Source organism: Lutjanus erythropterus, chromosome 15 (genome assembly GCF_056507025.1).
Source record: "Lutjanus erythropterus isolate fLutEry1 chromosome 15, fLutEry1.hap2, whole genome shotgun sequence".
NCBI lineage: Eukaryota > Metazoa > Chordata > Actinopteri > Lutjaniformes > Lutjanidae > Lutjanus > Lutjanus erythropterus.
Window position 1 is genome coordinate 33,793,695 of NC_139331.1, and position 12,844 is coordinate 33,806,538.

Sequence of the window (12,844 nt, forward strand, 5' to 3'; positions counted from 1 at the left end):
AACAAAGCAAGGGGGAAATGTGAGAGATATGCCAACTAAGAAAAGAAAATATTAGAATTACTTAATAAAAAAGTCATGAAAACTTTCTGTTTAGGGACGATAATTTGATAAATTAAGTTTTATAAGTTAATAAGAATAATAAGTTAGGTTTTGTTTTTTTCTCTACATTTATATATTTTTAAAAATAAGAGTCTGATCAGGGCTTCAGTGAGCTCCTGGACAGTCTGCGGCGCTACTTGGTGGCGTCGGACGCACCGATGCATAACATCCCAGAGGTTCTCAGTCGGGTTGAGGTCTGCAGAACGTGAAGGCCGGTCAATGGCATCGATGCCTTTGTCATCCAGGAACCGCCTGCATGCTCTTGCAACATGAGGCCGGGCGTTATCCTGCACCAGGAGGAACCCAGGGCAGCAGTCAGGGTTACGTTGGCGAGCATGTGGAGGTTTGTGCGACCCTCTGAGGATATGCCTCCCCTGACCATCACTGACTCACCAAACCGGTCATGCTGGATGACGTTCGCCACGGTGTCTCCAGACTCTTTCACGTCTGTCACAAGTGCTCGTTGTGAACCTGCTCTCATCTGTGAAGAGAACGGGGCGCCAGTGGCGAACCTGCCAGTTCTGGTGTTCTCTGGAAAAAGCCAGTCGAGCTGAATGGTGCTGGGCTGTGAGCACAGGTCCCACTAGAGGACGCCTGGTCCTCATGCCGCCCTCGTGGAGTCAGTTTCTCCGCTGGAGGTCATTTTGCAGGCCTCTGGCAGTGCTCCTCCTGTTCCTCTTTGCACAAAGGAACAGATACCGGTCCTGCTGCTGGGTTGTTACCCTCCTACGGCCCTGTCCAGCTCTCCTTGTGTAACGGCCCGTCTCTTGAGACTGTGCTGGGAGACACAACAAACACTTCTTGCGACGGTTCGTGTGGACGCGCTAACCTGAAGGATCTGGACTACTTGTGCAGCCTGAGTGGGCTGCAAGTACAAGTGACAAGGTCTCGAGCAAGATGCAAAACTAGTGAAAAACCAGTCAGGAAACGGTCCGTGGCCACCACCTTCAAAACCATTCCCTTTTTGGATGTTGTCCTGTCCATCTGTTTTTGCTTGCATTTGCACCAAAGCAGATGAAACCGATTCACAATCGCTTACGCTTTGTTACTGGACTGAAATTTAACTGACTTGGTGTTACACTGTGACGATTAGGTCTTATTCTCATTTTTTTGAGCGGTGTCTAAGCAAAAAAGCTAAATAAAAACCCTAAAACTTACAAATAAAGTTGCCAATTTGATAGATAGATTAAAATAAGTTGGATTATTTAAAAAGTTATGGTTTATCAAATGTCTAAAATGTCCAGAAACAGGCTTGAAGTGGACTGATTTGTTCCAGGAATCAGGTTCACTAACATTAAAGGCAGTCTTTCCAATTTAAGAACTAAAGTTGTGGAACATGAAGTGAGAGTCAGTCGGTAGTATTTCCATTTCCACAAGTAGTAAAGGCTATAATAGTACTATAATAGTAGCTTTAAGTACATGGAAAAAATTATTCTACTTCTGTAAAAGAAGCTCTTCTGCTACTAATGCCAGTTATTACAGTAAATATACTCGCAGTGTTACAACTACTGTAAAGCTGCTAGCCGCTTTAGCATTTCTACTACCACCTTTTCACATAATAAATGTATTTTTAAGGTAGAAACACAAGCTCTCACTGCTCCTGTGAGGAAATCCCCGTCTGTCTCAGCAGCTGAGCAAATAAGATCAACTGATTAAGACCAGTTAAGACTCAGAGGAGTTGTAGATTAAAGCAAAGCCACTTTTAACTGCTACAAAACTGTGTACGCTGAGTTTCATTTAGGAGGAAAAAACATGCATTTTCTTTACCTACCTACCAGCTGATCTTCACCTCTTGAGAAAGGTCATTTCATCCTTATAAATAAATTATAAACCTGCCCTGTAAATTACAGGAACAAAGCTGATCACAGTCCATCCATCTCTCTGTCTGTCTGCCTGTCTGTCACAGTTTTATACCCTCGGCTGATGAGATGTAACCTCAGAATAAATAACCACCGTGTGTCATTCAGCTTGAACTGCATTATTCACTCGTTAGTGAGGAATGCCGGGAGTGGAAATCCATGTCAGTGTCAAAACAGGGAGAGCCGGACGCAGAGGAGGGCAGAGAACGAGCGAGATGAGTTATTTATTTACTTGTTTATGTGCTTATTTGTGGTAATTTCATTGGTGATAAATGTAAGATGGAAGTTAGGGAGAAAGAGGGAGGCGAGGAAGGAGGTAGTGAGGAGGAAATTAGATTAGACCTTTAAAATACTGAGACAGTGTGAGAGAAAGGGAGAGAATGAAGAGGGATGGGAAAGATGGAAAAACTGTAGAAAAGGAGAGAAGAAAGGGAGTAAAAAGAAGGGAACAGTGAGAAAGAAAGGAGATGGAGACAAGAAATGAAGTTTGGAGATATAGAGGAGAAAAGAGTTGAGAAAAGAGGAGGGAAGGAAAGGAAGAGATAGAGGAGGGAAAGAGAAAAAGTGACATGATCGGGGAGGGAATGAAGGATGGGAAAAAGGAAGAAAACAAGGGAAGGAGGAAAGGACAGAAGAAGGAGAAGAGTGAGGAAGAGGAGAGGGAGGAAACACAATCTTGTCCTGTCAGCCCCTCGTTTCCTCCTCTCCTTGTCCATCCTTCTTTCCATCCCTCCATCACTGTCAACACTTTTTCTCTCTTTCACTCTTACTAATTTTTCTTTCCTCTCATCCCGTCTTCAGTTCTTCATCTTTTTAATCTGTCCTTTATTTTTCTCCTTTTCTTTCCTCCATACATGAAAGGACAAATACATTAAAAAGTATATTGTTACAAATTACAAATTGTACTTTTTATTATTTTTTTTATTTATTATGCCACACTCAGGACACTTCACCAACCCAAAAAGTATTTTACATCCTGCGCATGAAACTCAAAAATTAACTGTCTTTAGTTTACAAAAAGCAGTATTCCTCCTTTAAACCTGGATGAAAGTGTATCTTATTTGAGAATAAAATGACATTAAATAATGTATTTTAAGTATTTCAAATACGAATGACAAAATACTTAAAAGTAATTAAATGTATACTTTAAATAAATTTAATGTAATTATTTTAAAGTACTGCCCTGTGCTCTTATGGTGCATAAAAAATAACTTACAAGTTCTGATAGAGGGTTTCTCAATTTATAGATTTTGTGAGTTAAATTGAAGTTTATTATTACTGTTTTTTTTAAAGTTTGGAAGTCATGATAAAGATTCTGAGGTTTCACAGAAAAGAGAAAAACTTTTAGCCTCTTATGGCTGAGGGGAAAAGGGGAAGTAAAGTGGAAGAGGGAAAGGATGAGATAAAAAAGAAAGAAAAAATAACAAGGGAAGGGGAAAGAAAGAGGGAGTCCGGGGGATGGCAGTGTTTTAAAATGTGGAAGAGAAAAAATGAGCTGGGAAAGAAACAAAACAGAAAGAAGATCTCAGAGGAGCTCTAGAGGAGGAGGAGGAAAAGAGAACGGAGTAAGTGAGGAAGAGGAAAAGTCTGGGAGTAGCTGGAGGAAGGAAGAAAAAAAAGAGAGAGGGGAGAGGAAGAGGAGGAGAGGAGATCAGAGGAGAGGAGATCAGAGGAGAGGAGGGGGGGGAAGCCTGTCCTGTTATGGCAGAGCAGCTCGGAGTTGCTCGATTGCATCATCGCAGGATAAGCTTTCTATAAATAGGATGACGTCACCCCTCTCCTCTCCCTCCCTCCACCCGCACCCCTCCTCCTCCTCCTCCTCCTCCACCTCTCTCTAGTAGCATTCCTGATTGCGTCATGACGCCCCGCCTCCGTCCAGTCAGTATAAAAGACCGGGTGATGCAACGGAGAGACTACAGGCAGCAACTTTACGCACCAACAGAAGGAGAAAACAGACGACTGAACTATACAAACAGGAGGTTTTTCTCCGCATCCAGTTCATCTGATCCGGTCACTCAAAGCTTTTTAACAGGTAGGTGGGACTTTTGTTTCAGAGGAGGAGGTTTGTTGTGGAGGAGGACGCTGTGTTTTCCAGGGGGAGAGGCGGCGTTGTGGCTTTGTTGTCCCGGTTAGAGTAGCGGAGAAGTGTCGGTGCTTCCCTGCGCTGCGCTCCGCTGTCCCGGGACGCTTTGAAAAACTTCTACACTCACTTCTACCGGTCAGATGAAATCTAAATACAAAAGATAGAGATTTTTCCGCAAATTTAACAATGATTTGTGGCTGTAAATCTGTTATTTTCTTAATTTATAAAACTTTTACGCACGAACGCACCTGATTTGAGTTTGATCTCTTCTTCTCGTCTCTGTTTTCTGTTCGTCTGCATATTAATAACTTAAAAACATAAATTAACAAGTTCTAGCAAGGGTTTTCTCAATTTATAGACTTTAAGAGCTAAAATGAAATGTATTTTTGCTGTTTGTTAATGACAGCTGAGGTTTGGTTGGCAAAAGCATTTAGCCAGACATTCATCTATGATTTGTTGTTGAAAAGCTGTTATTTAATTTAATTTATAACACGTTTAAACTCTAACTGTTCACCTGATATTATTGAGATGTATTCTGCTCACTTTTGTGAGTTTTTTGTTACTTGATTATTCTTTTAGTCATTTTATTTCCATAATATTTTTGTTGTATATGAAGGCTGTCATTTAAAAATATGTTAATGAATGAACACAGCTGTTTTCCATCAAAATATTTGTATTTTTGTCTTTCTGTTATAATATAGAGTTATTATTAGGATTTTGCAAACTCATTTACAGTGTGTTTGTTTTGGTTTTGGTCTCAAGGAGTTCACACAAACATCATAATCATCTTATCAAGCTGTCAGTCATAATTCTCCATGAGTCACTTCTCCTCTGTTTAGATAACAGACACCCACACCTTTTAATGATTCCCTCTAATTGTTTATAGCTTCTTTTTTTGCTTCTGAAAGGCAAATATTTGTTCAGTTTCTGCTTTCCCATGTTGTCTCAGATAACCTGCAAACTTTACAAACAACTGTTGCACTGTTTATTATAGTTGTTGTGCAACATTTGAGTTCTGTATCATTATTACTCAGCAAAATTATTTCTCTAACATCTTAATAATACATGTTGTGACCTTCACCTATAATAATACTGAAGTAACTTTTTGTGTTTGTGATACTTTTCTGGCTTTTATTTTAATCCCCTATCTTATCAATATAATATCTTGACAGACATTTATAGTGTTTTAGCTTCGAGTTAGACATGACTTTTTAATAGTTTTTTAAAAGCAACTTTAATGAACCTATTTTGCATAACACTGCTGTTAAGATTTTAAAATCCTGAACACTAAAAAAAACATGTACAGATAATTAAAAAAAACAAGAATAACTAATAAAATTAACAGCAAACACACAATAAACTACTATTAATGATACCTAATATTGAGGAAAACTGACTTGTCTGGGTTTTATTGTATATTAATCCATTATGTTCTTTATTTTCTGAATTTCATGACCTTTTACATTATTATTTTGTATCTCCAAGACATTTTCAGGAACCAATTTGGCATAAAAGCCTTAGAAATTGTAATAGTTACAGTTTTTATGTGTCTAACTTCAGCAAAACTGATCCTCATTAAAAATCTCAGTGACTTTGACTGACATGGTCAACTTAGATTTTTTATTCTGAATATAAAAACAAGAATAGCCAATAAAATCAGCAGTAAACTTGCAATAAACAAAAAATAAAGAAGAAATAAGTTAATAGGTTATCAAGTCCCACTCTTTTTTTATATTTCATAAATAAAGTTTGTGTCAGAAATAAATATTCCAGCTTTCCACCCCAGTGTTCACCGTATACACCCGATCAACTCGATCAGAAAAGTAAACCACATGTTAATAATCATCTGTCTGTTGTGTCTCCAGAATGATGCTGCAGCACTCGGGCCCTTCGCTCGCTGACATCAGCTGCTCCGCCCTGGTGCCCTGCCTCTCCCCGCCGGGCACGCTCACCCTGGACGACTTCACCAACTTCACACCCATCGTGAAAGAGGAGCTGCGGCTCGCCATCCAGACCAAGCGCCTGTCCAACGGGCTCAGCGTCGACATGAGCTCTGACGGCGCCAGCTCCAGCTCGGACCGAGCCTCAGAGCACCAAGCCTCCGCGGTCAAGAGAGAGGTGAGGCCGAGGGGAAACCACAGCATACCGTCATCTGTATTTTCTGACGCTGACTGCGAGCCGTCTTTTCCAAATGAGTGTGCTGATGGTTTATATTTCTGTCTGGTTTTCAGGTGTCTCCCCAGGAGCACGAGAGGAGGAAGAGGAGGAGGGAGAGGAACAAAATCGCCGCTGCCAAGTGCCGCAACAAGAAGAAGGAGAAGACAGAGTCTCTGCAGAAGGTATTTTTCAACATCTGTCACATTTTAGAAAGATAAATGAGCTTGAATGTTTATGTATGTTTTTTTTTATAAAAGTTAATTTAACACCACAGAATAAACTAAAAATGCCTTTTTCTAGGAAATAATATGATAAAAGTGTAGTAGATAATATTTAAAAAATCCTACAATGCATCCAGAAGTTTTTAAGAATTAAAACTTTAAGTCTCATTGGGTACATCCCAATGATGGAAAGTTATAGATAAAGAAATATTTATGGTTTTGTGTCAAAACTCAGCTATTGTGTCAAACCTGCGGATAAAACTCAGCTATCAAAAATCCTTTTAATGTGAAATGATGTAGAATTTCTCAATAGTTGCTCATATTTAGATTTTTATATATTAAGTCAAAACAGGGAAATTATGTAAATCCAAATATTCAGTTTATGAAGTTTCAGGCCAATTTTAAATGAATGTACAGGACAGGGAAGAGGTCCTCCAAATAAACATAAAAAGTACAGCATTAAATAGATTTTTCTCTTCTACAGGAGTCGGAGAAACTCGAGAGTGTCAATGCCGACCTGAAGGCCCAGATCGAGGAGCTGAAGCAGCAGAAGCAGCAGCTGGTTTACATGCTCAACCTGCACCGACCGACCTGCATCGTCCGAGCCCAGAACGGCCAAACGCCCGAGGACGAGAGGAACCTCTTCATCCAGCACATCAAGGAGAGCACCTTACAACTCCACAACCTCACGTCCTCCTCCACGGCTGCCACGTCTTCCTCCACCTCCTCTTCCTCTTCTTTGTCCACATCCATCTCCACAGTAGCGCCTCTAGACGGAGGATTTCTCACCCTCGATCACATTCACTGTCCCAGTCACCTATGAGGTGTTTTGCGCTACTTTTTCTAAGACTTGCGACGCTTCGGCCTGCTGCCGTCGAGTGTTCGGTGGGGGCAGGCGGAGCCGCTACACAGACTTATGACCTGAGAATGACAGTGACGTAGCCACCTTCGGAAGACCCCTGGGTCTCATTCACAAAGCTGCTATAGAGAGAGAGAGAGAGAGAGAGAGTGAGTGAGTGGCATAAAGTGACCTCAACACCTCCCACTGCTGATTGGACAAGAAGTGACACACCATGGACATCACCTTGACATGCATTGTGTATTTCTTTTTAAACAGTCAGGGCCAAGGACAGATGCTAAAGCACTAAAAAACAAAACATCATTTTTTTTATTCACTGGTATTTTGAATAGATGAAAGTTTGGTTTAGTGTCTGACTTTTATACCAAAGTGTGATTTCAAGGTGATCAAGGCACATTATTTAACTGTTTACCCACAAGAAAAGTAGAAGCAGATTGACTGTGTGTGTGTATAGGAGTGTGTTTGAGTTGCAAGTCACTGACTTTAAAAAATGTTTGTGCTAAGTGTATGAAAAATAGTATATTTATTAAGTATAACTACTGTATGACATGTCATTGCCGTATCGACCCTGTCTGCTTGTCCTTAATCCAACGTGAACTACTAAATTTGCTGCTACTACTAACCACTCAGGACATCCGCTAACTGTAAAAGCCAATTTCATGTTTATTTTTGTTTTAATTTCATGTAAGAGCTAACCTCTCAAAAATAGTACAAGTCAGGTTGTTTGCTACAAATTAGGGTAACAGTAGCAGTCACAAAAGGGAAATGTACATTGCAGACGGGGTTTATATTTCTGCACTTAATGAGAAAAGCATAGTAAAAATTACCATATAATCCTGTATGCAGATGATACCTTACTTTTCTTAATAATCTGAAATTCATTTGCAAGCAAAATTGTCCTGCAAATTTTTTTTTTTACTGTGTTTAATTTCACAAGTACTCTTTATTTATCACCGTGTTCCCTCTTAAGTTAAACAGAACTAGTGTTGCTTTTTACATCTTCTGTGACGATGAAGCTTCACGTCTGTGAGTGTTATTTTTCAGACGTTGTTTTCTACAGAAGAATCTTGTATATTGTATTGACTGCACATTAACTCTACTGTGCATTTGTATGTAAACACCAAATGCCTCCTTTGGTCTTGGACAGAGCAAAAAAAAAAAAAAAAAAAGATTGTTATCACTTTAGCTGTAGACATGAATTTCATAGATTTTTTTTGTGTTTTGTTTTTCATTGACTCATTTAACCTCTCAAAAGGTTTGAGTACCAGTCAGGTTGTTTGCTGTCAGGGTAGCAGTAGCAGTCACAAAAAGGAAATGTACTTTGCAGACAGGGTTTATAATTCTGCACTTGAGAAAAGCATAGTGAAAAACTATAATATAATCACGTATGCAGATGATACCTTACTTTTCGTGGCAAACAAAATTGTGCAAAAAAATGTATATAATTTCACAAGTACACTTTATTTATCACTGCGTTCCCTCTTAAGTTAAACAGAACTAGTGTTGCTTTTTACGTCTTGTGTGACGATAAAGATTCACATGTATGAGTGTTATTTTTCAGACTTTTTTTTGTTTGTTTGTTTTTTTTACCAAAAATCTTGTACATTGTACGGACTGTGCATTAACTCTACTGTGCTACTGTATGTAAACACCAAATGCCTCCTTTGGTCTTGACAGAGCAAAACAAAAGAAGATTGTTATTTTTTAAAAATGTATTTTATCAATAACGTGGTTTGGAAGTTGTGTGTTCACTAGATATCATTAGCTAGGTATCGGAAGTGTTGCATCAGCTTTCGGCTGGCCCTTTAACACGCCTGACTCTGAAGTTATGGAAGATGATATTATATTATATTAGACTGTGTGTTATGAACTTTATCAGTATCCAAGCTTCATCTCACTGCATATATTTTCCGCTCTTTCCACACCCCGTTTCCCCTCTCTGACCTATTTGCTTTAGAATGAAATCATCCCTCAAGAGAAATGTGGTTTATTGTGCAAACGGAAACTGAGGGAGTGTAATGAATAAGAATTAAGACGTTTCCTCAAATACTAACTATAGAATTATTAAGAATTATTATGTTTGTCCGTCATTGCAATTCATCCTAAAACATAAGAGGGGAAACTCTCGTTCTCAGTGTTTGAACAACTGTTTCTAGTAAATCACAGACTGAACTTTGAACATCATATTAGCGTTAAACAGTTCATAACAGCAGAGTAAAATATTTATGTATAAACAGCACATTACTGTATATCGGTTCAGGGTGAGGACTGAAGTTTTATATTTTATGTTTGCATGGTAGAAACGTCAGAGAAAAAGGTTTATGTTGTTTACTGTGTGTAGTGTGCAAGCAAAAAAACTTTGAGAGTCACACGGTTAAAGGGACGCAGGCGTCTGCGTGTGTTCATAGTGCGTATGTTGTTGTCGTTGTTGGTTGAAGTTGTCCATCGTCTTGTCACTAGTGACGGCTAGATAGCTAATAGACACTGAGTTCGATGTATGTGTTGTTCTATTGTGCCTACTTCTACTGGAGGCTGTTTTTTTTTCTGTAGCTGCTCGACCGTTGGAGCATCATAGCCTAAAATGAATAAACTGTCAGGTACAACTGCACTGCTACTACCAATGTGTACTTCCATCTTTGTGATTGATCTGTCAACTTTTGTTTTTGATACTTTGTTAATTAAAAATATGTATAACAAATGATACTTCTCAAGGTGTTGTTTTTGGAAATGGTTTGTCATGGGATACTTATTCCGCCACACTGGATGCCACTTCATGAAAAGTAGCAGCTTCAAAACATGCAAATAAAATGTCTGAAGAACCAACACGATGCAGAGTTAAAGAAGTTTATCTAAAGTTTACCCTCTTGGTGGCGCCGTCTTCATCAGCAGGACTCCTTCTCCTCAACGTCATCCTCTAATCAGGGGGGTGTTCTTTGCTATTTTCTGACTTTTGATAGACCAAACAATTAATAAATCAATTGAGAAAATAATCACCAGATTAGAGTAATATCAAATACAGTTCCCATTCATCTGCATCACAGGTCATCTGCTTCATCTAAAAATGCTAATTTATTATGATAACAGGCATAAATAATTTATTAGCACCCACAGATGGCTTCTGCTTTATACTTAAAGAAGTACACATAAAGTTTGTAACTCAGTTACATCATCACCAGTCCTGCTATTTCTTAATTAAAGGAAAATATATTCATATACAAGAAAAATATGAAGAAAAACATCACTGTTTCCTCATTAAACAAATCATTTATTTCCAGGTAACCACAGGGGAGCAGCTGTCAGAGGAAAAAAAATTATCCCTTTGGCAATTCGTGCTATTTTTTATTTGTTGAAAATTTCATAACATAAACATGAGCTCACCTTCAGACTTCCCACATGTGTCTCAGAGCAGAAGAAAGGAGGGACAAGACTGTACATGTCCACTGTTCAGAGAGAGACAGACGGAGGGAGAAGGGAGCGGTGTCGTGTTCCAACTGAGTGGATATGACTTCTTATCTTTATAGATAATATATAGCTGTAAAATACTGTTCAAATAACAATAAACCTCACGCTGGATGAACAAAAATATTTAACCACTTCTCAACTGGCAGGGTTAACTTTTACAAAAGAGCTTGTTTCTTCTGTTAAAGATTTGATTTGTGTATTTCTGGTAGATTACATCAAATTAGACACAGAAGCAGTCATTTGAAAATGGCACAAAATATAGGAAATCATCCAAACTTATCTTAGGCGAAAACTTTATATGTCTTCTTTGTCTCGTCAATCGCATCTTTTCATTTTCCTCAATTTTGTTTATTAAATTTCCGGCAACACACAAATACCAAAAAAAAAAAAAAAAAAAAAAAAGTTTCAATCAACTTTTTCTGCTTCAAAATGCCCTTAATACTACATTGATGGAAGCACAGCTAGTGAGTATAACCACAGTAAAATTTCTCACCTTAAACCCTAAAACTCACATCAACAAGATCGCAAAAAAGTAAATATATGGTTAGTAATCTAACACATGCTTTGTGGTATATTTCACTGTTTCTCTGAGGCCGGTGGGAGACATTATGAACCAGATCCGCTCACAGTTGTTCTCGGAGCAACTAGCTCTTGTTTGCGCCCCCCAAAAAAGCTGCCTTGTTCAGGACTGTTGCTGCAAAGAAGTTAATCTTGCGAATGTGGAAACTGGATAGTGTACTCACATATGAACTTGTGGTTGGGAGAAATGGCAAACACTCTACATTTGGAGACTTTATAATGAAGACAAAAGATCTGGGACTCTGTACTACAACTTCTGCAAGGAAAGGACTCATGCTTTATTTATGAAATATACTTTGCTGTGGTTCAACTGTCTCTCCTATATTGGCATGTTTTTATTTATTGTTTTATTTACTTATTTATTGTAACTCTTATTTATGAAGAGATTAACTGCTCTATTGAAATGTATGCATTCCAGTTTGTGTTCTGTAGGTAAAGAAATCCACGTGTTAATTCAACGGACAGAAATAGCTGTTTGTCCGAATGAGGATTTACGTCGGGGAGCCTTACAATTCCCATTGGATGCTCCACGTGTTACTGAGCCTGCAGCTCTGAGAGGAACCACAAGGTCACTGAGCACCTGGATGAGTTTGAGATTGGCAAGATTAATAAAATTGTGAAAACTTAACATATTTAGTTTCTGAAGAAAATGACAATTATGTGATCTTATTGGTTTCCTGTCCACAATTCTAATTGCTCGATTGTATTTCATCATGAGGGGCTTGGTTATTGTAGATGCTGCTTGTGACAAAGGTTAGAGGTTACACAGTAACTTAAATGTGAAAAAAATCTTAGCATGCATGAAACAGTTTGCAGCATGAAATGGGAGACAATCTCTGATAAGTCTGAATTTATGTAACGTATGTATGTGTCTGACTTCCTGCCTGCTTGATCTGCTCTGTGCTAACCCTAACCCTAACCCTTGACACAGCACTCGTCACAATAGACTTGGCGTATGTTTGAAGCCGAGAGTTGCTCCTGGGACACGCTGCTGGTGCACAATGGCGCAGACGTAACGTGACTCAGCCCTGCCCCGATCAAGCCGTCACTGCACGCTGTATGGGTGAGGCTCGGCAGGGTAGGGCAGTGCGCGTGCAAAGTTCTGTGAAATTCATGCTGAAGTCTCTGACATTCAGTTTAATGGGACCTCTCTCTGATATGTAGCTAATTACCCAATTACACAACCAGCTAATTGTCCCGGAGCAATAAACCCCACCCTCCTGCCTCACCACCAAAAACAACATCGAGTAAAACTTGAAACAGGTTTCTGCTTGGAAGCTGACATCTGGTTTGAACACTCTGTACCCTAAGGTGATGAAAGCAAACATTAAATATGTATATGTACAGACAGACATACTTATATTGCATACCGTTTATCACAAGCTTATGTAACACTTCTCATAGATCTGTGACTGGCTCTGTTACGATACTGAGCCTGGATATCATGTCATCTTTCTGTTCTGCCTCCTCTAAAGTTATTTAGTCCTAAAGATCAAGACGTGGATCAGAGAATAGGCGAAACTTC

General features: G+C 39.0%; 1 protein-coding gene across 1 annotated transcript; it reads left to right on the forward strand.

The window, feature by feature from the left end:
* Positions 1-3,833: 3,833 nt before the first annotated feature.
* Positions 3,834-9,005, forward strand: atf3 (activating transcription factor 3). Its single transcript, XM_084737886.1, has 4 exons — positions 3,834-3,990; positions 5,907-6,159; positions 6,273-6,380; positions 6,904-9,005. The coding sequence occupies exons 2-4, from the start codon at positions 5,908-5,910 to the stop codon at positions 7,240-7,242; spliced, it is 699 nt and encodes a 232-aa protein (XP_084594012.1). The 5' UTR covers positions 3,834-3,990; position 5,907; the 3' UTR covers positions 7,243-9,005.
* Positions 9,006-12,844: the final 3,839 nt, after the last annotated feature.